General features: G+C 43.8%; 1 protein-coding gene across 5 annotated transcripts in view; it reads right to left on the reverse strand.

Annotated features, from left to right (window-relative positions):
- tcf4 (transcription factor 4) overlaps window positions 1-26511 on the reverse strand; it is a 144430-nt gene that overhangs the window by 31045 nt on the left and 86874 nt on the right. Inside the window, exon 1 of one of the 5 annotated variants that reach the window (XM_019893447.1) lies at window positions 15471-16101. The exons of the other annotated variants lie outside the window; for them this stretch is intronic. Within the exon in view, the coding sequence (XP_019749006.1) occupies window positions 15471-15539 (69 nt within the window). The 5' untranslated portion in view covers window positions 15540-16101. Of the gene's footprint in view, window positions 1-15470; window positions 16102-26511 lie in introns of those variants that run through there. 5 annotated transcript variants of the gene reach the window in all.

The raw sequence follows: 26511 nt of genomic DNA on the forward strand, positions 1-26511 counted from the left end.
CGAGCGGGAGCAAAGGAGAAAGGTGCGACACACAAGTGAAAGTGAGCTGAGAGGAGCTGGCTACGTCATACGTGGCGGAAAAGTACGTCGAGGTGGGGGAGGAATTCAGCTTGAAGTTTCATGTTTCATTACACAGGAAGGAAAAAAAAAAAAGAATCAAGGAAGCATCTTTATTTTCCCGTCCACCATCATCGTTCGATCTCTCTTCCATTTCACTATGAGAGAGCAATAAGAAAAAAAAGAACGTTTTAGGGATCCTCAAAACAGATTCGGTAAAATGACAGCATAAATCGGGAGTTACTATTCGTATGAGGCCTGCCCGGCCACACTGAAATTCTTTCAAATTTAACCCCCCGCAATTCTGTTGTACGACAATTTACTGTACGGCGGTTCGTCTGTCCATAGGCGCGAATGTGTTTTGGATTGGCCGCAGTCATTTGTAGGCAGGCGTCACCAACATGGTGCCTGCCGGCGGGCTACCTCGATCAGGATCCAGGTAGCCCCCAAGTCCAACTTCAGTAGACAACAGACCTCTTGTAAGAATAGCTCGCCGTTTTTTTTCATGTGTTATTTTTCTATTATTTTTAAAAAATCATACTCTCATTATATTTGGCAATAATAATTGACGGGGGCGGGGGGTGTCAGCATCGTAGCGAATGATTGAATCGGCGTTCATGGAGAAAAGCTAGCCGGAGAAACAACGATTAGGGGATGATTTGCTACTTAAAAAGGGGGTAGCAAACTGTTAGCCCTTCATAGTAATCAGTACTCAACAAGTCGCTCTCAGTTTCAAAAAGATTGGTGACCTGCTAAGTCGAATTTTAGGTTCCAGATCATCCGCCGCCTGAGCAAGGATAGGCGGAATTCAAAATGAATGCATTTGACTCACTACCGACACAGCACAACAAAAACGGAATTTAGCTTTCACAGGAAATGTGCAAAATGCAAGCAAAGTGCCTGCAAATGGATCAAAGGTCTTCTTCTGGCCTTCTCCACTCTTCTCCTGCGCTCTCGTGAGGCAGCAGACTGTTTATCTATTATTTAGTGGTGTTCTCCAGCACCGCTAACCTATTTAGCAGCTCCCCTTCCGTCCCCTTCGCAAAGTTATCTGAGTTCACTGCTTTGCTGAGAGCTGAGTGCAGAAACATCGGCCTTTGCTAGGCCAACGGTGTTTTATGGGCATGTTGGTTAACGATAAAAAAAGGAAGTGAGTCCCAATCACACTTTGGATGCAATGTGTGGTATAAAATGAGAATGTGCTGTTTCGTTTTGATATATTATGGCTTCATAAAAGGAAATGAATCTACTAAGCAGAGAGAATCAGAGACCAAATCAGAAAATCAGGAGAACCAAAAAAAAAAAAAAAAATCAGCTCAAGAGTCCCAGATTTGAGCAACCTGACCAGATCTCTTCCAAGTGACACGATGAAGAGGAAACAGAAAGCGAAAAGTGGGGAGTCGTCGCGTGCGTGTTGATATTGTGGCCCGTAAATGAATTCAAGATGGCGTTTTCTCTCGCCAACATCAAAGGTTCAGACAGCCAGTGACGTCGCAGCGTTTAAACTGACCACTAATTACACACATTAGCTCTGGGAATGCGTGCGTGTTTTTCAGCTGCCTTCTCGATATATGCTGTCGACGTGGACGAGCGCGAGCGACACAGACCGATGCTGACGTCGGCCTTTGTACTCAGCCGGTCCCTTACTCGGAACCAGCTCGTCCGAGAAGTTCATGTCGTCCAAACAGTCGGCTTGCGCAACACCAAAGCGGCAGCATTTTTGGAGAACACCGACAGATTTTATGTCAATGTTCACTGAGTTGGCTTGTCTTTCATGCCCGTCTCAAAAGTACCCCATTCATGAACAACGAGCTACATTTGCTGACAAAAGTGTCCTCAAAATAAATACTTCTATGACAGAAGTCCCAGCCCCGAATCCCCGCCATTCATGTTAATATTAAGAGCGGGAGAATTTCACAAGCGAAGGTGAAAGGCTACCGCTGACAAGCCTCCATCCATCCATTTTCCGATTCGCTTATCGTCACAAGGGTCACGGGGGTGCTGGAGCCTATCCCACCCGTCTTCGGGCAGTAGGCGAGGGACACCCTGAACCGGTTGGCAGCCAATCGCAGGGCACACAGAGACGAACAACATCCACGTTCACACTCACACCATCACACCACGGGACAATTCAGAGTGTTCCACTAATCTGCCATGCATGCTTTTGTAATGTGGGAGGAAACCCGGATAACAACCCGGAGAAAACCCACGCAGGCCCGGGGAGAACATGCAAACTTCATACAGGGAGGCCGGAGCTGGAATTGAACCCTGCATCTCTGCACTGTGAGGTTGACGCGCTAACCACCGGACCACCGGGGCGCCCCTGACAGCCTTAAATTAAATAACTAAATAAATAAATAATGTTCGAAGTAGATGATTGAAACTAAAGTTTTGGTTTTCCTTTTTTTTCCAGCATCAAGGCTGATTGATGCACACAGGTTACGATTTCTTCAATAAGACCTCAAACTATATATCTATTTTTATTTCCAATCATCCATTTTCCAAGCTTTGGATTGCAGGAAATTGAGAGGTCTCTTCTCAAAACACACCGATACAATTACAAAAATGGGAAACAGGAGGCTCATCGTGACCGTAATATGATTTGATAATACCCTCCTCCCCCCCATTCCTCCGACACAGGAAATAATCAGGGGTCCGAGGGTGAGCGTATGTTGTTTGTGTTTTTATGTGAGTGTGTGTGTGTACATTTTTTGTGAGTTGTCTCGGTTATCCATCAGAGGAAGGAAATCACAAATGACACTTTGGCTTTTCAGAGCAACGAAAGCCTCCGTAAGTGCGCGAGGTCTCCCAAAAACACGGAAAACTTAAAGATCGACTCGGTTGCTCCTCAGATGCATCGTCGCATGTCGATGCCTAATAGTGCTGCAGGGCGTATCGAAAAAAATAAATATGATGGCAATAAAGGCCCATACAATATGCTTATTGCAAATGCGCGCAGTACGTTTCATATGTAATTGTATGTTTTGGTTTTTTTTTATCTGAATTTGATCAGTCCAATGTGCATCTCACCATCCAACCAGGGATGCATGATTTTTTTAAACTTCTTTCATTAGATTGTAAAAATGTAATTTATGTAGGTACACATTAAATATTGCAATAATATTGAAATCGCTATATTGAAATCCCATAGAGTGTTTTTTTTCCAGCCCAAATGCATATTAGTAAAGTCTAATTTATTAAGAGGTGAATTAAAATTTTAGTTTAGCTTCATCGGGCTGTTTTTGTTCCAAAAGATAAATATGGACACGCGTGTGTGTGTGTGTGTGTGTGTGTGTGTGTGTGCATGTGTGCGGAAGTGTAACCGCTCTTCCACATCTGGGTGTGCACAAGTGTGTGTGTGTGTGTGTGTGTGTGTGTGTGTGTGTGTGTGTGTGTGTGTGTGTGTGTGTGTGTGTGTGTGTGTCTGAATGCTTTCTCCATCTGTGCGAGTGAGTAACGAGGTGGTTTTGCATGTCTGCTGGCACACATGAGAACCTTGCAAACTAAGTGTGTATGTGTGTGTGTGTGTGTGTGTTTATTCATGATTTTTTTTTTTTTTATAATATATATTTTTTTTGTCTGTGTGTGAATGCTGCTTTTCAAGCCGGAGAACAAAAAGCCTTCTCCACAGGTGACGGCTCTTTACAAGTCTCTTCCACACTCATTTTATTAGGCTCCCCTTTTCCTTTCAACCACCAGGAATTTTTTTGGCAAAGGAATCACACCGACATTTTTTTTTTCTCCACTTCTGTTTCACCGATTTCCTTTGATTTAATCACTGCCACATGCTGATGACTGCCGGCCACTGTTAGCAGGAAAATTGCTCAAACACACACACACACACACACACACACACACCCACAAAGTGAAGGCTAGTATACTTCGTACTTCTGCAACACTACCTGCAGGTGGTTTCATCACTATCTTTCTGCTTGATACACACAGATGTGCAACGGGTCTAAAGGTGCTGTGTGTTTGTGACGGAGGCTCAAGAGTTCAACACGCGTGCGACTGCTCCTTTAAAAATAGCCGAGAAGACATCTGGCCCGATTTGGAGGAATTTTTTTTTTTTCCCTCCTTTCCGATCTTGACCTCATAAATAGCAAAATTCAAGTACGGAAAAGTCAATTTGGCCTGAAACCGACAAGACCACACAGGAAAAGTGAATGAGAGAGAGAGAGAGAGAGAGAGAGAGAGAGAGAGAGAGAGAGAGAGAGAGAGAGAGATTATGAGACCTCAGCCGCAAACGAGAGGAGGTGACATTCACGGCGAAGGACAATCTAGAGTTGCCAAGGATTACAGTGAGGAACCACACACAAGCACGCGGAGAACCTGCAAACTACACGCAGGAAGGATTCGAACCCGTAACCCAAGAACTGCAAGGCAAATGTGCTGATGTAAATCAGTATTCGGCAGATTTCTCAAGGTTACTTTGACGTGAGTAAAAGGTCAAACTCGCGATCCCGCGATGAATAAAACTCTGTCTCCCGCCTCACCCACTGAGGTCAAAACAAGACCCGGAGATGGCGCATATCATACTTGTTTGGGTCTTTTATGATCTTGAGGCTTCTGCTCGAATGCAAAATAACGTGAGGAAAAGCCTCCTAGAACAGCTCGATGCTATTTGGTGGCATTTTCTGATCGGCTTATCCTCACCGGGGTCACGGGTGTGCTGGAGCCTATCCTAGCCCGTCTTCAGTCGGCGAACTACGCCCTGAACTGGGTCCCGGCCAATCGCAGGGCACACAAAGACCAACAACCAGTCGATCACCGTGCCACCTTGCTGATGGAATATGATTCTCGAAAATAGTAGTCTCATTTATTTATGTTTCTTTGCTCATGCCTTTAAAATGTCTAAACATGTTTGCTGACATTGAGAAAACAAAAATCTGAAAAAAAAATATCACACAAATGTGCGTTCAAAATATATGTATAAACTGAATGTTTCCGTTGTTTTAAAGGTCAACAAATATATCAGCGTTCATTCAACATTTACTCCTCGTGTATATATTGTCATGCTACTGATTTATTATCATCCCCGGAAGGGTTGCAAAAGTATTTTAATGTCATCTGTGAATGCCAGCTCCAAAAGTTCATGGAGTAGAACGTGACCAGTGTCACTCGAGCACCAGGTCGGAAGAGCAGCCGTTGCCAGGGCAACGTGCTGGCAGGCAACTGCATGCAGCCAAATGCTAAGATGGCGGCCGCCGCGTCAATTATTGAAGACTGCAGACGGAGAGTGGGGAACAGTGAGCTGTACCCTCAGATGCCGGGTCACAGTGAACCCATCGCCATAGTGACGCAGACTGGCAACATGTGCCCCGCTCACGCTCACCATGGCAACATGGCAACCGTAGCATTCGCAATACATACCACATGCCACACGCGCTAAGATGGCTGCCATATTGAGTCCCGATTAAAAGAAGAAGAAAAAAAAAAAACAGCTCAAAATACAATTTACAATCATCTGTAAATAAATAAAAGGTTGATGTGGACCAAAAGGAACCACTTTAGAGAGCGAGAGAAAGAGAGAGAGAGAGAGAGAGTTAAAGTGATAAACCCATCAAGATCCATGAATACATTTAATCCTCCATCTCCATCATTTTGGCTTGTCGGGACTTGAACCCCTGACCTCTTCATGTCGAGAGAGCCTGTGCAGCTCTTAGCTCATCCGGCTGCTGGGTTACATCACCGGATGTGCTCATACCGCGTTCGTGATTCATTTCAAAAGAACTCTTGCTCACTTGAACGGTGATGACAGACAGACAGATAGACTCAAGCTCCAGACTGCTCGTGCTGGCCAGCCTGTGGGACTGGAGCATTCCTCATACGTGCCAGAAGCAAGAAGAAAAGACGTAATGGAATGTCCAACACTGCACATGTGAAGCAACACTTGGTCTATTGTTTGTGAATAAATAATGTATGTTTGGTTGTTTATAGCAATGACCTGGAAAAAAACAAAAAAACAACTTTGGGAAGAAAAAAAAAAACCCATACGGGAGCGTGACTCTTGTGCTTGTAACTATATGAGAACACCAATGCAGTCCTGGAATCAATATCTGATCTAAATTGTTGACTCCGCGTCTGCAAAGCTTCATGCCAGTCAAACCGCTTGAGTTCCTTTTGAACGGAAAGCAGAAACGACTGAAATCCAAGCCAATTAGGCGAAATATTAAGCAGAAAAGACATTGTTGAAATTGATAAATGGAAGCCAAAAGGGAACCCTGCTCGAACCGAGGGACTGTTCCAAGATTGTGACAGGTTAAATCACACACGCTTTCAGTCAAAAAGAGAGGACGGCTCTTCTGAATTTCTCCTTCCAATCCTGCCCAACCATAGCGATCCGTGAAAAAGTTAAAACGGATTTGAATACTGGCTTCCATTTGCATTGGCCTCTCTGAGTGTTTTTATTTGGCCTGGAGAGATGCCAATAGAGCTTTTTTTTTTTTTTTTATATGTCACGAAATATTCGGCTTAGAAAAAGGGGCAACTCAGGGGTCTTATTCGGGTTTTTAAAAAAGTAAATATGGGCATATTTGGGGTTTTACGCTCGTTTACAAGGGGCATTCAACACCCGAATATTGCCAAATACCAAAATTCTGTTTTTGGAACGCTTCTTGACCGCCTGTAAATGTCGTCATTGAGATTGTTGCGAAAGCAAATGTTCACGCAAGCGAGGCCCTTCTTTGCCTTCCCCCAAAGTGATGCTATACGATCCCCACTTCTCGACAGCGAGAAAGTGTGAACAGGTGCTTGAAAAAGTGTGATTTAACAACTTAGCGTTAACCTGATCTTTTCGTCCGCATATTCACGCCGAGGCGTATCGACCGCACGGAGCTCGAGCTCTTGCGTTTGACACTGTCACTTGGCGATCAGTTAAAGAGCATTTTTTTAAAAAAACAAAAACAAAAAAAAGACAAATAAATCAGCAATCTGCAATGTGCTTGGACTGCCGTTATGAAACTCTAATAACCAACACATGGACGCTCACTTGGCTGCCAGCAACACAATCGGCATTCCGTTATTAGGCCCACACTGGAACAACAAAGGAACACCATCAAAGAGATGATTAGTGCAACACTTTGGAGCTGCGGCGTTCTTCTTTCTTGCCCTTCTCTTTCACGTCTTTCTTTTTGACTCAAACCTCGACACCCGTCTTGCCACGAGAGCGCCTGAGAAACACCTGACTCGCGACTAAAACCGCACGGCTGCCCCATTTTACCGCGCCGCCGCGTGTTACAGTTTGCTTGTTTTTGCTTCAAGTGTGACAGCTGTCCGGTGATTATCTGTGAGGCCGCGCGGGCTCTGTAACTGCCCGCCACAGCATGACTGACCCATTAAACATACTCCCAAACACAAAAACACACACAGACGTATGCCCAACAAAACAATAAGCGCAGCGTTTTTTTTTTCCCACGTCGACAATAAATACCGGGAATGTTTCGCGCGCGCGCGTGTCCTTGCGTGTAGCGGCCCGCCGAGTCCACGCTGTAAACAACACAAAGAGACACACGTAGCCACGCTTTGCTCTTGAGCCAAAAATGTGAACTTGCTTAAGCGGGGCCTTCCTGCAGCAAAGCTTGTGCTTAGTACATATGAGAGCCTCGCGTCCACACGCCGTTCTCAGCTCAGTGGCAGTATGACAATGCCGGATATTGAATCCGACGGCTATTGGAATGTTTTTTTTGGAAATTATATGAAGAATGCTATTCAAGTATCAATATTAATAACATACTCAAGAGAAAAAAAATCTAGATTTTTGTGCAATACTTTGTGCAATACTTTAACTGATTACTGATTTCTTTCTTTCTTTCTTTTTTAAAAGGTACGTATTAAAAGATCTAGTGGGGAAAAGACTTGATGCATGAATTTATTTTCACATACATTTGAAAGTCATTTTGGATCGTAGACAACATTAAACCAGTCTAAAAAGGCTTTTGCAGTGAAGTGAACAAGAATCAAAAATGTATTAATTGCAGAATATGCCTTTTAGGAAATAAGGCGTCATGGATGATGCCAATTGCTCTTATGTACAGGAATGCACGTAGGCAACAGGAAATTGGCAATTCAAGGAATAAGAATTTGGTTCAGCAAAGTTTCAATTTTGATTCTTTTTTTTGTTAATTGTAAACTATTATTCGGTCAAAAGTCACAATGATATTTTAGCGTTAAAAATCAGACTTTGAAAAGCTCTTTGATTTGGGTTCTTTTATTGGGCGGAGGTCGAATCAATTTCTCGTTAGCACTGAATCTGTCTGACCACTGCATACGGCTTAACAAAATAGCATTCAGGCCATCATCGAGCAGGTAAACGCAGGCCCGACGACATCCGCTGCTCAAAGCCCTTTGGACCTTGATTGTCTGCGCGCATCGACCGTCAACCAACCGAATAAAACAACCCTCAGCGTCATCCGCCTCTGCCGTTGACTGCCTCCGTCTGCCAGCTGACCTTGATTTTCAAAGATTCAAGCGAGCTGGCAGCCACTCAGTCAGTCCACCGGGTATCAAACCCGTCACTCGCACCAAAGAGATTCGCTTCTCATTGGACAGCGGAAGGTGGAAATTGCCAGCTATTCGAAGAATGCCGCTCGATTCTGCTCTGCAACTGTCATTCCTCCCGTTTACACTCGCGCGTCGCATCTCTGCCCTAAAATGTCTGCTCTGCATGCGTGCCGGCGTCACAGTGAGGTTGCGTACACGGTAGATGCGCGCGACGTGGAGATGCCACACGCCGTTTGGCAGTAGTGACCGTACACGTTCAAGTCAACGGTTGATAAAAATAGAGAGAGGGAAGTGACCGGAGAGTCGGCTCAAGAGCGCATGTTGCGCAACCCACACAGAGCAGACAATGCTTCGTGGCACAGGATGCAGTTCATTTATGATCAGGCAACTAAGAAAAATTTGCGATTGAGAAGAAGGCTCCAAACTCAACAACAACAACAACGATAAGACCAATACTAACAATCAGACCAATCATAACAATAATTGTATTCATTTACTGGTGCTCAAGCATAATGAATGTCGTAAGATAAAAAGATTGAGCAGAAAATCTCATTATCGCCGATCTCACATCTCTGACATTCGTATTTGACAATTATGACACTAATGATCTTCTAACGACCCTTTGCGCAACATTACTAATAGTGAGAAGACAAAATCACAAGGGAGGGAAGAAATGTCTCGTCCAGCTAAGAATAATTAGTGAATAATCACCTGAGCTCTCTGCTGAGTTGTTTCAACGAGGTTAAAAAAAAAAAAAAAAAAAAAAAATGGATGCCAGAAAATGAGCACAATATCTCTAATATATCTAAAATAAATCTTTTGGAATATATAAACACACACACACACATGTCTCTCTATATATATATTTCTATATAAACATTTGTACTTTATGTGACTGTCTGTATCAGCAGCATCACTGTCAGATAATCTGACGCAGAAGGATTACTGTCTAAACCACGGCTGTGTACACACACACACACACATGAGCCCGCGCGGGCTCTGTAACTGCCCGCCACAGCATGACTGACCCATTAAACACACTCCCAAACACAAAAACACACACAGACGTATGCCCAACAAAACAATAAGCGCAGCGTTTTTTTTTTCCCACGTCGACAATAAATACCGGGAATGTTTCGCGCGCGCGCGTGTCCTTGCGTGTAGCGGCCCGCCGAGTCCACGCTGTAAACAACACAAAGAGACACACGTAGCCACGCTTTGCTCTTGAGCCAAAAATGTGAACTTGCTTAAGCGGGGCCTTCCTGCAGCAAAGCTTGTGCTTAGTACATATGAGAGCCTCGCGTCCACACGCCGTTCTCAGCTCAGTGGCAGTATGACAATGCCGGATATTGAATCCGACGGCTATTGGAATGTTTTTTTTTTGGAAATTATATTAAGAATGCTATTCAAGTATCAATATTAATAACATACTCAAGAGAAAAAAAATCTAGATTTTTGTGCAATACTTTAACTGATTACTGATTTCTTTCTTTCTTTCTTTTTTAAAAGGTACGTATTAAAAGATCTAGTGGGGAAAAGACTTGATGCATGAATTTATTTTCACATACATTTGAAAGTCATTTTGGATCGTAGACAACATTAAACCAGTCTAAAAAGGCTTTTGCAGTGAAGTGAACAAGAATCAAAAATGTATTAATTGCAGAATATGCCTTTTAGGAAATAAGGCGTCATGGATGATGCCAATTGCTCTTATGTACAGGAATGCACGTAGGCAACAGGAAATTGGCAATTCAAGGAATAAGAATTTGGTTCAGCAAAGTTTCAATTTTGATTCTTTTTTTTGTTAATTGTAAACTATTATTCGGTCAAAAGTCACAATGATATTTTAGCGTTAAAAATCAGACTTTGAAAAGCTCTTTGATTTGGGTTCTTTTATTGGGCGGAGGTCGAATCAATTTCTCGTTAGCACTGAATCTGTCTGACCACTGCATACGGCTTAACAAAATAGCATTCAGGCCATCATCGAGCAGGTAAACGCAGGCCCGACGACATCCGCTGCTCAAAGCCCTTTGGACCTTGATTGTCTGCGCGCATCGACCGTCAACCAACCGAATAAAACAACCCTCAGCGTCATCCGCCTCTGCCGTTGACTGCCTCCGTCTGCCAGCTGACCTTGATTTTCAAAGATTCAAGCGAGCTGGCAGCCACTCAGTCAGTCCACCGGGTATCAAACCCGTCACTCGCACCAAAGAGATTCGCTTCTCATTGGGCAGCGGGAGGTGGAAATTGCCAGCTATTCGAAGAATGCCGCTCGATTCTGCTCTGCAACTGTCATTCCTCCCGTTTACACTCGCGCGTCGCATCTCTGCCCTAAAATGTCTGCTCTGCATGCGTGCCGGCGTCACAGTGAGGTTGCGTACACGGTAGATGCGCGCGACGTGGAGATGCCACACGCCGTTTGGCAGTAGTGACCGTACACGTTCAAGTCAACGGTTGATAAAAATAGAGAGAGGGAAGTGACCGGAGAGTCGGCTCAAGAGCGCATGTTGCGCAACCCACACAGAGCAGACAATGCTTCGTGGCACAGGATGCAGTTCATTTATGATCAGGCAACTAAGAAAAATTTGCGATTGAGAAGAAGGCTCCAAACTCAACAACAACAACAACGATAAGACCAATACTAACAATCAGACCAATCATAACAATAATTGTATTCATTTACTGGTGCTCAAGCATAATGAATGTCGTAAGATAAAAAGATTGAGCAGAAAATCTCATTATCGCCGATCTCACATCTCTGACATTCGTATTTGACAATTATGACACTAATGATCTTCTAACGACCCTTTGCGCAACATTACTAATAGTGAGAAGACAAAATCACAAGGGAGGGAAGAAATGTCTCGTCCAGCTAAGAATAATTAGTGAATAATCACCTGAGCTCTCTGCTGAGTTGTTTCAACGAGGTTAAAAAAAAAAAAAAAAAAAAAAATGGATGCCAGAAAATGAGCACAATATCTCTAATATATCTAAAATAAATCTTTTGGAATATATAAACACACACACACACATGTCTCTCTATATATATATTTCTATATAAACATTTGTACTTTATGTGACTGTCTGTATCAGCAGCATCACTGTCAGATAATCTGACGCAGAAGGATTACTGTCTAAACCACGGCTGTGTACACACACACACACACACACACACACACACACACAACCACTACAAAACAAATCTTAAAGACATCAGCGACAACCTAAATAACCCGGCTGAATTTACAACACACAATGCTGTTAAAATTTTTTTTAAAAAAAACAACAATAATCCAGTCGCATTACGTGCACACTACACTGATAATATCATAATAAACACAAATACATACTTGTCTAAAACGAAGCAATTTTCCCTCTCTGGTAGCAAGGCAAGGTCAAAGCCCATCACTGTTGTCTTTGCATACTTACATGCCCAATTATTCCATTTTTTACCGTGTATATTTCGGAATGTGTGTAATTAGATATATACACACTCTTTAAAAGAAGATTTTTTTTTTCTTAGAGTGGTACACCAAGTACAAGGGAGGCAGATGGAGTCAGAGGTCTGCAAACACACACTCACACACAACCATCCGTGCGCACACAACACACACTCACACACAAGCGCGGACAAATGTTTCTATTTATAAAATGAGCATAACATGCTGTGCTCTAATTCCAGCGTAGTACGCACACAGGATGTCCACAAAACACCACGTACGCCATGATGAAACTCATGAGCAAACTCATTAAGGTGACGTATTAAAAAAAAAAAAGAAAATCTAAAAAGGAGACTAAGCGTTTGTAGAAAAATAAGTCCACTGATCTCATGATGATGAGATATATTTATACTTAAAGGCCCATTGCAAAGGCCTGCTTTCTTTTTCCTTTTAACAATTGGAAATATGATTATTTTTACTTGTTCGTGAGTTGACGTCTGTGATTCAGTTCATCTACCTTTTGAATAAAAAGCAATGACATCGGAATGATTGGGCCTTGACCTCTGACCTTTTCGGAACAAGCACTTTGGACGAAAGGACCGATAGGCCAAAAGACCATCTGGGTGCTTTTCCGTGAGGTGGGTGGGCTAGATCATTGCAGGTGACAAATTTGAATTGAAGAAATTAAAAATAAAGAAATAAATAACTAGTTTCAATCTGATCATAAAAAGGAGCCAGCCAAAAAAAGCAACGAATATAGTAAGTCAACTTCAGGCGGGCAACAATAAACAGTGAAAGCGTTAAAAGTGTTTTTGGTTTTGTTTTTTTGTTTTTTTTTGCTGTAGCAGCACAGTGACAGTGGACTGCAGATTTTGGCAGGCTGTTTCGGGACCCTCCTAATTAAAACTTACTGAATATTCAAATGTGGCGTTAGCATAACAATAGCCGGCTGGCCGGCCTGGTTTTAAATGAGGCCTTTTGTTTTAGCCGAGCTTTCTGTTGCCTCATTAAGCTGCTGGAGCTTAAGTTAGCGAGCCGACAGCCGCTAACCAAAGCGCAGGCCTCGGCCTTCGCCCTCCTCTCCTCCTCCTCCTGGCCTCTCCTCCCCCACTCATGCTCTCAAGCCAAAGCCCCGGTTCCAGCTCTTCCGCGTTTGGTCTCTGCGGGCCCGGCTCGCGGCTGCTGCAGCACATCCGTCCGGGCATTTCTGTCTCTGCTCTAAAACCCCCGACAACTCTGGCCCACTCCCCCCCACCCCGCTCCTCTGCTACACGGCGCAGAGACTACAGAGTAGCCTCCGCAACGGACACGCCGCGCCCCAAACACCCAAAGTCGGCCTTGCGAAAAACCTCCAAACACGGGACACAAGACGACAAACAACATTTGCTTATCGCGGTGTTTCTCTCTCTGATTCGCCTGTTTCTCTTTTTGCCAACAGACACGGAGTGTAAACAAGCTGTGATACAGACAGCGAGAGTGAGACAGAGGGTGGGGAGGGGGCGAGCGTGGATAGAAAGGAGCTTGGCACCGGATCAAGACCGTCGGCACAATGTGCCATCCAGCATCCAGCCACCAAACAAAGCGGTGCCACGCCGAGCCCCGTGGCAGCGCTGAGCTGGAGAGCTCTGAAGCCGAGGGAGGCCGCTGAGATCAAAAGGGAGGCCGGGAGCCGTAAGGAGAAAGGTGGTATGAAAAATCGGAGACTTTGGGAACCCGCAGCCCCCTAGTTGACCGTTACAAGTCAAGGGTTCGGTGGAGGCCGAAGACCTGCCAGGCGTCAAGCATAAAGAGGCCGAGTGTTGGTGAGTGTTTAGACAAATAGAGGCTTGTGAAACCTCACTGAATTCACTCATTCTCCACGCTAGGCAATGAAAATATGATTTTTTTTTTTTTCAAATCCAGAGTAAAATAGCCCACCTGAATGAAACCAAACTGGCAATCCAGGTTAAACCAATGCTATGTATATTTTCTAGTAAAAGAAAATATGAAATATATTAAAAAAATAGAGAGAGCATAAATTATTTTAGCTGTCTCCTACATGTTTTTTTTTGTCATTTTATTAAATATGGTCAAAATCTTTCTTTTATTTGGGTGGGGTCTGCGATAGGATGATCTTAGCTGGCCCTTTAAACGCCCAAATTGTGTGTGTGCATTGCAGTTCAAAAATGAACATTGCTATTATTTTCTGGGGATCAAATTTGAACACTTATGTAAAGCAATGCACAGAACCATTTCTTTCCTTTTGACATGAAAAGTGGCAGTCAGAAGTGGCAGAGAATGCAGACAGGCCTGAGGAGAACTAACATTTCCCTGGCAGGTGAATCTGTCGAAAATTTCATCCGTCCATTTGAATTCACACCGTGCATCTTTGCAGAAATCGCTGCTGCATTCCAGAAACCCGTGAAATTCATTCTAGTTTCCCCTCAATTTGCCCCCCCCCAAACCTCCACACCAAGGGGGTGCCCTTGCTCTAAATCACCCCCATCCACTTGCTGTTTTACAGGTGAGGCTCAAGGAGGGAGTCTGACTGGTTCATTAGAGTTCAAACACCTCCTAACTTTTTTTTAGGGGGATTTCTTTTTTCATTTTTTAAACGGGTGATTTAAAATTAAAATGTTGCCAAAATGTTATTTGTATTTAATTGTATGCTGATTTAGGGAAAAAAAACGTGCAAAGGACAATGGGCAATTCTCATAAAAATAAAACAAAACACAGAACAGCAAATACAACTCCATACATTAAAGGGCATTATTCAACTGTTTCAGGTATTTTTGAATTGGAATTTTATTTAATGATGCTCTCATTTTTGAGGCAAGACGAAAATGTATTCACTAATGCATTTAAAACCCAGTTTGAGATGAAAGCGTGCGCGCGCGCGCGCGCGCGCACACACACACACACACACACACACACACACAAAATCATTTAATTTTCATAACCGATTTTAGGAAAAGGAAATAAAAAGCCACGCCATATATTTTTTACACGCACGTCCCTCCAGTTGACGGCACCAAACGCAATGCTCGTCTGCCTAATAGGGCTCTTATCCATTTTGATGTGCACATCAATTTAGATAATTTGAAATAAGTGATGGAGCGAGAGAGAGAGACAAGCGAAATAAATCTGCACGCGGTGGATTATTTCGCTTGAGACTTGCGAGCTCGATACGCAAAACTCCAAAATCATCAAGAGAAACGCCCGCACAAGCGAACCCGCCGTATTTTGCGTCCCATCCCGCAGCTTCTGTCACGCAAACACGCGCGCGCACGTACACACACGCGCACACGCGCGCATCGGAACGAGTCCCAAACACACGCAGAGGGCCGGCAAGAAGCGACTGTCGCACCTTGACGCGCTCCAAGTTGGAGCGCGAACTCGACACACTTCACATCCACACCTCATTTCGCCTCCTTCGATGCTCGCATAGAAGAAAATAAATTAAAAAAAAGGAGAAGACAGAAGAGCCCTTACCGCTTTGCCATTGTAGTAGTACATGAGCGAGCTGCCTGTCATCCCCGGGATGGTGTACGCGCAATACATCGTTCCTGTCCTCCGCGGAAGCAAGAAAAGCTCGACTTCTCCACTTCTGTTTCTGCCTTTCTTTCCGGTTTGCGCGCTGTCGCTATCGATGATGTTGATGATGATGATGATGATGATGATGATGATGATGATGTTGATTTGAACTCGTCCTCGATCGCCTGCTGCCCCTCGCGCCTCTTTTCCCCAGTCGGCGCGCCGCGAACTTTTCTCTCGCTGTGTTGTTTTTAGGACGTCAAACTCTTTTCCGCTCCGCTCGCGTGTCCGTGGCTGCGCGCGTTTTTTTCGGCCGACAATTCCTTCAGTTGCATTTTCCCATATGGCCGAGCCGAGGCGCGTGGAATATGCAAAGTGGGCAGGGAGAGAGAGCGCCGAGTGCCCCTCCTCTCTCCTCTCCTCTCTGCCGCCACCACCACCGCCGCCGCTTCCACCCTCCTCCCCATCCGTCAGGAGCGCACACTGAAGTAAAGGGGGTGGGGGGGGGGGCGTACACAGATACGCGCGGGCACGCGCGCAGTTGCCTCCACTCTTTCAACTTTCCTCAGCGAAATCTGGAAAGCACCTCCTCGCCCCCCCCCCCCCCCCCCCCCCCCCTTGAAGGGGGCAGCGCCCGCTCACTTTGAAGTTGGACTGTTCACTTTTTCCACTCTCCCCGTCTTTATTTGTCTCACTCCTTCAGCGTTTCCAATGCGCTCTTCTTTTTCTCCTGTCTTGCACCTTTCTTTCCTTGCACGTGCCTTCCTCGTCCGTCTCCTTCCGCCTTTCCACCGAGGGTATCCTCGCCACTTGTTTTCTCCTCCTTTTTTGCCCTCATGCTTCCCCCCAAGTCACCGTTTCACTCTCTTCTCATCCATTCCGTTTCCCAACTTTGCCTCATTTTCTCTGCAACAGCTTCCGGCCCTCCCATCATCTTCCCTGCTTTCATTACCTATTTTTTTTTTCTCTTCACAATCCATTTTCCTCCTCAATTTCCACCCCCGTTTAAGTTTTCAAATGAGAAATACTCCAGTCAAAATCCTTTGTAATTTGTTTCCATTTGGATTCTAATCTGAATGGAACCCGTAAATTAAAAATAGTCAGTTCCATTTCCACTATTTCACATTCATTCTTGGAATGATGTCTTCCTTCCAATAAAAAATAGGACCAACCTATTACTGAGAGAGCCGTTTCCCAGATTTGTTTTCACCTATTCTCTAACTGCGGAGCGAATGCTAGACTGAAAGAAAAATAAAGCCCTGAAAGAAAACGAACTAATTTGGATATTCAAAATTCTACCAGCATTTTGTGGGATGATGCCGTAATATTAATACCTTCATTATGTGTCTCTTAACGAGAGTATTTAACTGTCATTGGTTTATTTACATTGACATGTATGGCTTTTCGGACTTATGAATTATGTTTGCCTTGACTAAAGGTTTTATGACGGCGACAGTTTGACCCTGGAACGGATGATTATTTCTGATCATATTTCCTAGCGTCCGTCAAATGACGATCTTCTTACCTTAAACAATACAAAAAAATGAGTTCCATCAATCTCTGCGGCTCAGTGGGTATTGCAACAAGGATCAGCCCTCACCAAAAATTGAGTTATGAAGGTGTGATTCTGTTCAGGAAATAAATATTAACTTTAGTCAACGTGATTGAAGTCAATGTAAATTTTTGCTGCTTGATTTGCTTATTCAAATTGGACACACAGTCGAGCTGTGAAGGGTCGCTCCTTTCTCGCAGGCCGAGGTGGGTTGTGAATAATAGGAAAAGGGTGCACTTGATGACTTTTGAGGAGCCCCCCCCCAAAAAAAAATATTTAAATGAATTCACTGTGAGGAAAAAATACTCAAAACTAGATTCAATAATGCCATTGGGGATGGCAAGCACCATCTGTTTTTGTTTGATTTGTTAAATGATTGTTTTCCGTCGTTTTCGTTTTTTGGGGGGGGCACAACGATGAGACATAGAGGATTGTTTTGGATGACCTTTTATATTACTTGAACAACTAAGACAAACATTGCGTGTAAAGGGATATTTACAACATGCAAAAGTTTATAGATGCCAGAACCACATCACACCAAACAGACGACAACACAAAGCAGGTTTATCCTGAAGGATCATTCGCCTTTTTTTTTTTTTTTTTTTAATCCTTTGTGAAACGGCGGGATCCGGTCATATATTTTCCCACAAAAACACGACTGCTTGTCTGAAAATGATTGCGAAAGCTGACGCATTGGCGATTCTGATTCCATAACACGACTGAAACTTGCAAAAACAAAGCCAACTTGTGCTGAGAGTTTTTCAGGTAGCACATCGAGCGCCGTGAGGACTATGCGGCGGCTTGGAGATGATTCACACGACATTACAGCCGCCGTCATTCAATTTCGTTCCGTTCCATTTTATTTATGGAGCACCAAATCACAGCAGAGGTTGTCTCTGGGCAGGTTACTCATGAAGCAGGTCAAAGGGCACAATCCTCACTGACTCAAAGACAGCTCCAAGTCGAGACGTGTTACGTGTTCGTCTCTTGCAATGGCAAGAATGACTTGAATTTGAGGTGAAGGGTTAAAATGGCACCTCCAAGTCTGAATGATTTGCTTGTCAAAAAATGCAAAAACTTGACCTCAACTTTCAAGAATCTCTTTCAAGTCACATAATATCATCATTTTTTTGCAAAACTTAAGTTGGAGAGTAACAAAACAATTCACTTGACATGTGTGTTTATTTTATGGTTTGAGGTTGTTTCTTTTATTTATTTATTTTTTTAATTCTGATTGCCACCGAAGAAGAGAGTGCCAATTAAGATGGGTCAGGTTGAGGGTTAAGGTTGGCAAAAAGGAAAAGAATGTGATGATGACCAAAGAAGCGGAAATTGAACTTGCTGAAAGTAGAGGAGAAGAATTCTGGACCAACTGGAGACGCTTCATGGAGGATTGGCTGACACCAAAATTAATAGTAATGCAGCCGAGATGCGATGAAGGCATACCCCTTGTTCATTTTGGAAATTCTGAATTCTTTTCTATTTTATAATCGACATTGAGTCATGGAAATGCTCTTGTTAGCCGTATCGCAGCGTTTACGACACCAACCCTTCTCAAATTTAAACTGGTGCAATGAACCATATAGTGATGTCCACGCTCTCTTCCTACTATTGGCATGATGAGCTTTTTTTCATGTCCAATCATTCCTCGTTTCTTTCCGATTGCCTCGGAGAAGCTGATAATGTGCATGCATCAGATGCACTGGTTTCACGTTGAGCTTCGGGGAAAGAGGGGCGAAATTAAAACAGCAGATGCTTACTCTACCTATGCTATTATCCTAGTTGCAAAATCAAAGTATCTTACTTCGCCACCCAACATGGCTTATTTCAAACATTTTAATAGACACTTTCCCAAAGGTTGCCCACGTAATCCCAATCCCATTACGTGGCGCTGGTTGAGTATCGGTCACCTCCCGAGCGAATAGAATGCTGATGGGTTCACCGAAATTTGGCAAAGGAGCCACATCAGAGACAGATTCTCTGCAGAAAATGAGCGGGTTTTGCCGACCAAAGACACGGGGAATAAAAACGAGGGGGGGGGGGCACCGATGGAAATAAAACTTGGGAGACAAAAAGAGGACAGATGTACTTGCAGTCACCACAACAGACAAGGCGGTGTGTTAGTCTCCCTAAATTTCATTTTAATATTATCATCACTCATCCTATTACAACAAATAGTCGACTCCAAAACAAGCGAGCAGACCTCCCAAAGCCCTCTTGCTCTCCTTCTCTGTCACTCCGGCTCTCGATGGCTCCCCTCTCTTCCTTTGGCTTTAATTTGATTAAAAAGCGAGCTGCAGGAAGGGGAGGGAGGGCTGATGCACATCTAATAAGTGGACCATCTGTCTGCAGCACTGGCAGCCTCCCAGCATTGTACCCAACCAGACTGAATGGGAAATGAAGAGAGAGATGGAGGGAGGGAGGAAGATCAAGGGGAAAAGTAGATCGAACCCAAGTAAAAAAAAAAAAAAAAAAAAAAAGTGAGCCAGTCGAGGAAAAATAAGCCGAGGCGCATTTTCAATTTTGTCTAACTGCTGCGTGGCCAACAAACTGGCGTGAGCAGTGACGAAGACTGAAGACGAGACAAACACGAAGGGCAAAGAGACAAACATGGGAGTGGGGAGAGGAGGAGTCGTAAAAGATGGGGAATGGGAGCGTGAGAGTGAAACAAGAAAACAGCAAATGAAGGGAGGGGGGACCATATAGAAGAGAAGAAGTGAGAAGAGGAAAAAAAACCCGCTGTCGATACTGGAGATGGAGGAATGAAATGATTCCAGAATAAGTGAGTTGGATAAACAAAAAAAAAAAGAGGGCGGGGACATAAGAAGATGTCATGAGACCAAAAAGGAGGAAAGAAAAGGATAAGGCAGATGAAAAAGGCAAGGATGCGACAATCAGGGAAGCATGCGTGTGGACGGTGGACATTTTCAGATGAGACGAAGCAGACAGGACGGCCGGCGACAAGTAACGTCTCTTCCAATTCTCTTCCACCATCCCTTCCAGTGCTCCAATCCCGCTTTGGATCTGACTTTTTGATTGCCCCGCCCTTCCCGTACTCGCCCCTCCCGCTCGTTGTGAGGCGCTTCCTCAACAGGCACCTGTATTTGCTCCTCTGCTTCCCTCTCACCGCTTTCGTGATCTGCTTCCCAAAGCTTCCCCTCATCGTCCGTCTGTCCTCCTCTGGTTTTCCATTCCCAGCATCCTCCACTTTTTCCTCACTCTTCCGACTGCATCCTCGCCCCCCGGGTTCATTCTGGCGCCCGACGCTCTCTCTCTCTTCTCTCCTCAAACGCACAGACAAATACATTGAGCCGGAACGGCCTTGTTTTTACAGAAAAGGGAGAGAAAGTGGGCCTATTTTCACTGTCGCTGTTGCTCTACTTTGTCATTTGTTACCTGGCAGCTGACCAAATCATCACAGTCAGTTCGAGACGAACCTCAATCCAATTTGCATTCACAGCCCTCAGACTGTACTTGCAGCAGGCACGTGCACAGATCGACCCTTACGCTGCTCCAGCACCGGAACCTTCTGTCCCGGCGGAGCAGAAAAGTGCCTTTTAACTGGAGCCCATTTGTCCCTGATTCATGAATTAAAACAAGAAATAAATCCTTTTTATGTTGTCAATTTGCACCCCAACAGCATTTGATGTCAAATGGGGATCCACAATGCAAACTAGCCCGCGACATTCGAACAGGGGTGTGTAGACTTTTTATATCCACCGTAGCTTCCCTTCACCGGACTTGCGGGATATTTTAAACGATAGCGATCCTGTTTTGGGGGGTTTCCTTAGTGTACGTGTGCATCACGTGACCTAACCATGGCTGTGCCGCCTCTCCCCGTCCTTTCTCTTCCGTGTTATGCTGCAAAAGCGCGTGCTCCAAGTTCCCAAGGAAACAACATTGGGAGTACAGCATCTGACCAGTCTTCATTTTTTGGATTGGACTGCAACTAGGAGCTCCACAAATCTCTGTGCTCACCTATCAGGCTCCAGCTTTCCTGTCATCATCACTGTGCTCAACTTTGTGCATGCCGAACCCGTGTCATCGGCGCCAGTACAGTTCTTCATAGTCTGTTGACCAGCTTTCCAAATGGCCTGAATTGTACACAACGTTCTCGGATCTGCAGTAAAATCAGAAAATGCCTTCCTGCGCCCCCTGAACTTTGCGTTTGTTTCATGCCACTAATCATTTCACTCTAGCTGTCGGTTGTCACGAGATATCCAATGCAGTCTGCTAACGAGCTTCTCCCCGAAGCTGTAAATAATCAGGAGATGTTTAATTAAAGACACATTAAGATACCAACAAATGATTGTTAAGTAATTAATGGTGTATTAACACGTACGAACATGGTGTGTATCATACAAATAAGTGATAGTTCATATTGTTCGGTGGAGCTCGCGTGTCAACGGATGACATTAATTGGTGGCGGAATGACGTCTGGCGTGGCAAAGCGAAATGAAGTTGTTTATATTCTGTCAAAGATGAAGGCTTTTTTTTCCCCCCCCATTGTGGTCAGGTTTAAAAATAACGCGGGGCCTGAGCTAATTTTCCTGAAAATATAAACGGAACAGAGTGGGAGGGAGTACACAAAGTGTGCGGAGAGGGCGGGGACGCATGTCTGTGAAGTGAGTCTTTGAGAGTCTCAATAAAGTGTTTGCGTGCGCGTGCGGCACCCATCGGAAAACTCGGCAAGCGCGGAGCCCGGGCAAAAGAGAGAGGCGAACGCACGCTGCTGCACGCTAATTATGTATGCATGATTTAATCTGCAACTCAATAATATGCAAATGTATTCATATGTTAGTTTCTTAATTAAAAATGCAAAGCAGCCCTTATGGTGATTTTTCTGTGATTTTCCGTTCAGCCTAACAAACGGAACGTTTTGAGAAATTCTACAAACTGGAGGGGAAATGCTATGGTGGGGGTTAACGACGGAATGGGGGTGGGGGGCACTTCCTCTAGTAACTTGTTGAATGAAAGGAAATGTATATGTCGAAACACGCATGCGTTCATGTTCATTAGAGCAGACCGTATGCATGACAGAGAAAAGTGATTCTGTTTATTTTATTTTTTTCTGACAAGAAACTTTTCTCTACTTGTAAACGCTCACTCCGTCTCCAGTCCTCCAGCCACACGGGACACCATGCATACCTAAGTCACGTGAACTTGCTTTTCACACGTGTACGTTATACAAAGTATGCAATTTAGTCAGCCCAGTCGAGGTTAACATACTCGGAAGCCTTTTGTGCAATGATAAAATAAAAATTTAACTGAGAGAAAAAAAAAAAAAAACTTTTCTGAGTCTCAAGCCTCAAATGGGAGACGCAAGCTACTTGGTGGGCGGGCGTGGCCCCATGTGACCCGCGCCTTCGTGACAGGTCTGCCTCCCAGCACGGGCATCTTAAGGTTTTGTCGCCACATCATGAAGATCACTTTCGAAGTCGCAAGTGTCTGCCCGACTAAATTCTGAAATCTTCTCACCCAGCAGATGATCCAGTGCAGAGCGCCACCGCTAAGGAAACACGGCTCCGCTTTGTGCTTTGTGCACCGGTTTACGTTTCACAAAGTGCAGCCACAATGGAGCAAACGATGAAAGATGACGGTAATCTGCAGCGGCGGTGTGGATTACAGCCACAAGAGGCGGCGGCGTTGTTTGCGCGGGAGATTGGGACTGATATACAGCTCGGCTTTTTTTTTTTTTTGAAGCAACAAACACAAACATGGCGTTGACAAATAACGATCCAATCTTGTGTGTGTCACAGTTAATAGAACGGATTGTAAAATTTACGAACAAAGGAGATATATTATACTTTGCCGGAATTGAAAACAGTTCTCAGGTGTCTTAATGGTCAGATGCAACAATGTCTGGGCATGGTCCTGATGAGGTGGCGGATGATCTTAAGATGGTTTGTTGTTGCCATGGCACTGGCAGATAAGGGCATTCGCTTATTAACATGTACCGTCAAAATTATTTCGTGTGCAATTTCAAGATAAAACTGGCACCTTGTTGCTTGAATTTCCCTTTTAGTTTCAAAAAAAAAAAAAAAAAAGGCCAATACTGACGAGCTACTGTTGAGTGGGACTCAAACATTTCAATGATGAGACATGAGCTGTAAACATCATCAACTGCGTAACAAGTGCTGCAAATGATCTTCTGTTTTTTTTTTTTTTCCCTGGGATCACAAATTCTCGAAAACAGCTTTTGACAGCTTGTCATGTTAAGATCACAGAGCAATTAGCTGTCAGCAGGCAACACTCTCTGAACACTTGCTGGTGTTGTGCGCAAGGTAACGCTCACTGAGAACTGATCATCAGGATCATATGGGGAAACTTCGTGTAAAGATGACTTTGTTACTCATATGTTAACCGAATAATGCTGCCTAATAATAATCATCATCATCAGTTATTCACTGTTTATAATGCTACAAAAAAGACAATGCATGGTGAGCAGAACCACAGGCAAGTCGAGTTAACCATGTTTGGTAATTTGGGAGACGGCGCGACGCCGGAAGAAGCATTCCGGTGGATTATTTCCTGCACATTTGGTTACTAAAAGTAGCCTATATGTTAGACTCCTTAAAAGCAGGTCTAAGTTGTGGATTTTGGTGACAGATTCTGATCTGTGCGGATGCGTGCAGTTGCCGATATGGTATTTCATTCAGAAATATGACAACAGTGGAGGATGATCCCTATGAATCATTGTAGAAATCCATTTGGTGAACAAATTACTGTCATTGCCATGTTAAAAGTATTTTAATAGCACCCGACTGACCGCGCCACACAACTGTGGGTGGTGGTGGGCTGGGGACACACACGCACGTGGAGATGCACATGGTTGTTGACCACAATGGTAAAATATTTTGTTTATTGCACTGTCTGAGACAGCCTCAGACATCATTCAGCATCAGAACTACGAGAAGTTTCAATTTGTTTTGATTTTAGTCCCTTTTCAACATCACGGAGAAGAATAAGTTTCAAGATGCCTCGTTGTCTAATTTTAGGACATTCAGGGCAACGCTCGGTTTGCACACAAACCCGGGAGGCCTCATTGAGGTTTCAAAAATACAGAATCCTTCTTGAGGCTTTTATTTTTTTCAGTTTATGGCGGTTCATTTCAACAGATTACCATAAACTACTGTTAGTCGTATACAAGATGTCATGGGGGGCCGTGGAAGGTCAGAGAGCCTCAGGCAGTTGGCTCCTGGACGTGTTTTGTAATCCATCCTTGGCATACGCGCTTAACCTTTACAAGACAAATACATCCGTAATCCAGTGTCTGCTACGTAGATAGTGCCACACTAATAGGTGACAGCAAATGTAACACAAAGCTGCGAGAAGCAGGAGTAAGATTTGGATTAAACCAAGAGTGGGGTGGGCTGGGGGGCCGCAAGGAAAGTACCTAGTTTGTGTTTTAAAGGACAGTTGTCGCAGGAAATGGAGATATGACACAATACAAATTTCATGAGACAGTGACAAGGTCTAGAAGTATAAATTCAGACACACGTTGTCCTTTAAGAGTTCATTTACAGTCATTACATATAGCACGATGACTATAAATCTATTTTGGGATCTAACATTTTCACACATGTACACTATGGCATGCTTGCTCGTGAAAACCAAGTAGTGCGTTTGTCTCAAAAAGTTGTTTCCAATATGGCTGAACAAAATTGAAATTTGCGTCTCTTAACTTTTTTTTTGTAAACATATTGGAACACATATCAAACTGTTCCCACTCCATGCTGACTTCTTTTTAATGAGGTCAATGGGTAATTCACTACATTAAACAATAATAATAGACACATAATTGGATGAGTGCCTTTTTGATTTTGATGAAAAGGAAACAGGACGCATTCTCAACTGCCACCATGCTTGAATTCAGTAGCCGAGTTGACGACTCGGGCTTGGCACAACTCTGCAATGCGTCAGGCAGCCTGAGGGGGGCAGGGTGGTTCACCAAACAATCTATCCTCCACCCCACGCCCCCGACCCCTCCAACATCCCATCATCCACCCGTGGACCACTGGGGACCGCTGGCAGTCCTACTGTGCCTTCTGCAAGACCTGGCTTAATTTAATTAATGCTGTCAACTTTAAACAAACCCACAATCGAGAGAGCTAGAAAGACACAGAGAGAGAGAGAGAGAGAGAGAGAGAGAGAGAGAGAGAGAGAGAGAGAGAGAGAGAGAGAGAGAAGGAATGCTGATCAGACCGCATCTCTCTCACATAGCACTGATTTGTGATTTCAGTATTTCATTGGTCAACACGAATCACCAGCTTCTATCACATCAAATGTTTAATTTCCAAGGAGGTAAAGGTTGAATCTAATCTAAAGACCCGCTGATAACAAGATATGGCACGGGACCAGATACATTGCAAATAAGTCACAGACATAAACTACTAAATTTGAACTGTGACCAAGGTCAGGGTCGAGGTCAATCCTTTAGCTTATCTTTCATCTGCAATGCTAATGTTATGACGTGTGTGTGTGTGTGTGTGTGTGTGTGTGTGTGTGTGTGTGTGTGTGTGTGAGAGAGAGAGCTTGTGGTAAATATAATAATAATAATAATAATAATAATAATAATATGTGAAGGATTGAGCCAATAAAATATATAATTAAGTCAATGACAGTGGCATATAATGTAGATGCTAATTGCTTTCTGTTTCCTTTGTCGCCGTTACTGTCATGAATATTTGCCGGCCATTTTGCATGTTAATCTTGACGTGCACTATTTGTTTTGTCACTTGTCACTTTCAAGCCTCTGAAACGGATCACCATCGGAGGAGCGCGGTGAGAGAATTATACAACCAACTAATGTTAGCCTAATTTCCTTTTGATTACAAAGACATCCCACGCTCTCCTCTCGCGTGTGACTTAATTGTTTCTCCGAGTATATCATTGACTCAGCAAACCAAATTTGACAAACAAACATAAATGCGAAGCGTGGGGAGAAGAAGTGGAAGAAATAGAAGAGCCAAATTAAAATTCAAAAGGCAACCTCCATTGCCCACACAACCCACATGGCTTTTTACTGGCAGCAGCGTGCACAGTTTCTCTTGGGAGAGGGGTGGCGTATGAAATGTGACATATTTCCAAACCGAAAGAACTTTTTTCTTTTTTTCCCTTTCTGACGCTAAAACTGTCATCGAGTTTTTTTTTGAAAGATTTCTATTAAGTCTAGGCCAATTCCAACCATAATAAATAAATAAATAAATAAATAAAATTCAGAAAACATTCCGCATTATGGCATGGCTGCTTTCCATAAACATGTTTCTTGGGGGGAAAAAAAAATCATTTGTACATGTTAGCATTACAACTGCTTTATCTGTCAAGATATGATCATGAAAAAAAATTCTATGAGGATTTTGAAAACAAGGTGTTACTTCCAAAGAGACAGAGATGAAGCGACAAGGTCGCAGTTAAAACCTTGGCTGAAATATCAATTCCCCCCCC

Source organism: Hippocampus comes, unplaced genomic scaffold (genome assembly GCF_001891065.2).
Source record: "Hippocampus comes isolate QL1 unplaced genomic scaffold, H_comes_QL1_v1.1 scaffold428, whole genome shotgun sequence".
NCBI classification, from domain to species: Eukaryota; Metazoa; Chordata; class Actinopteri; order Syngnathiformes; family Syngnathidae; genus Hippocampus; species Hippocampus comes.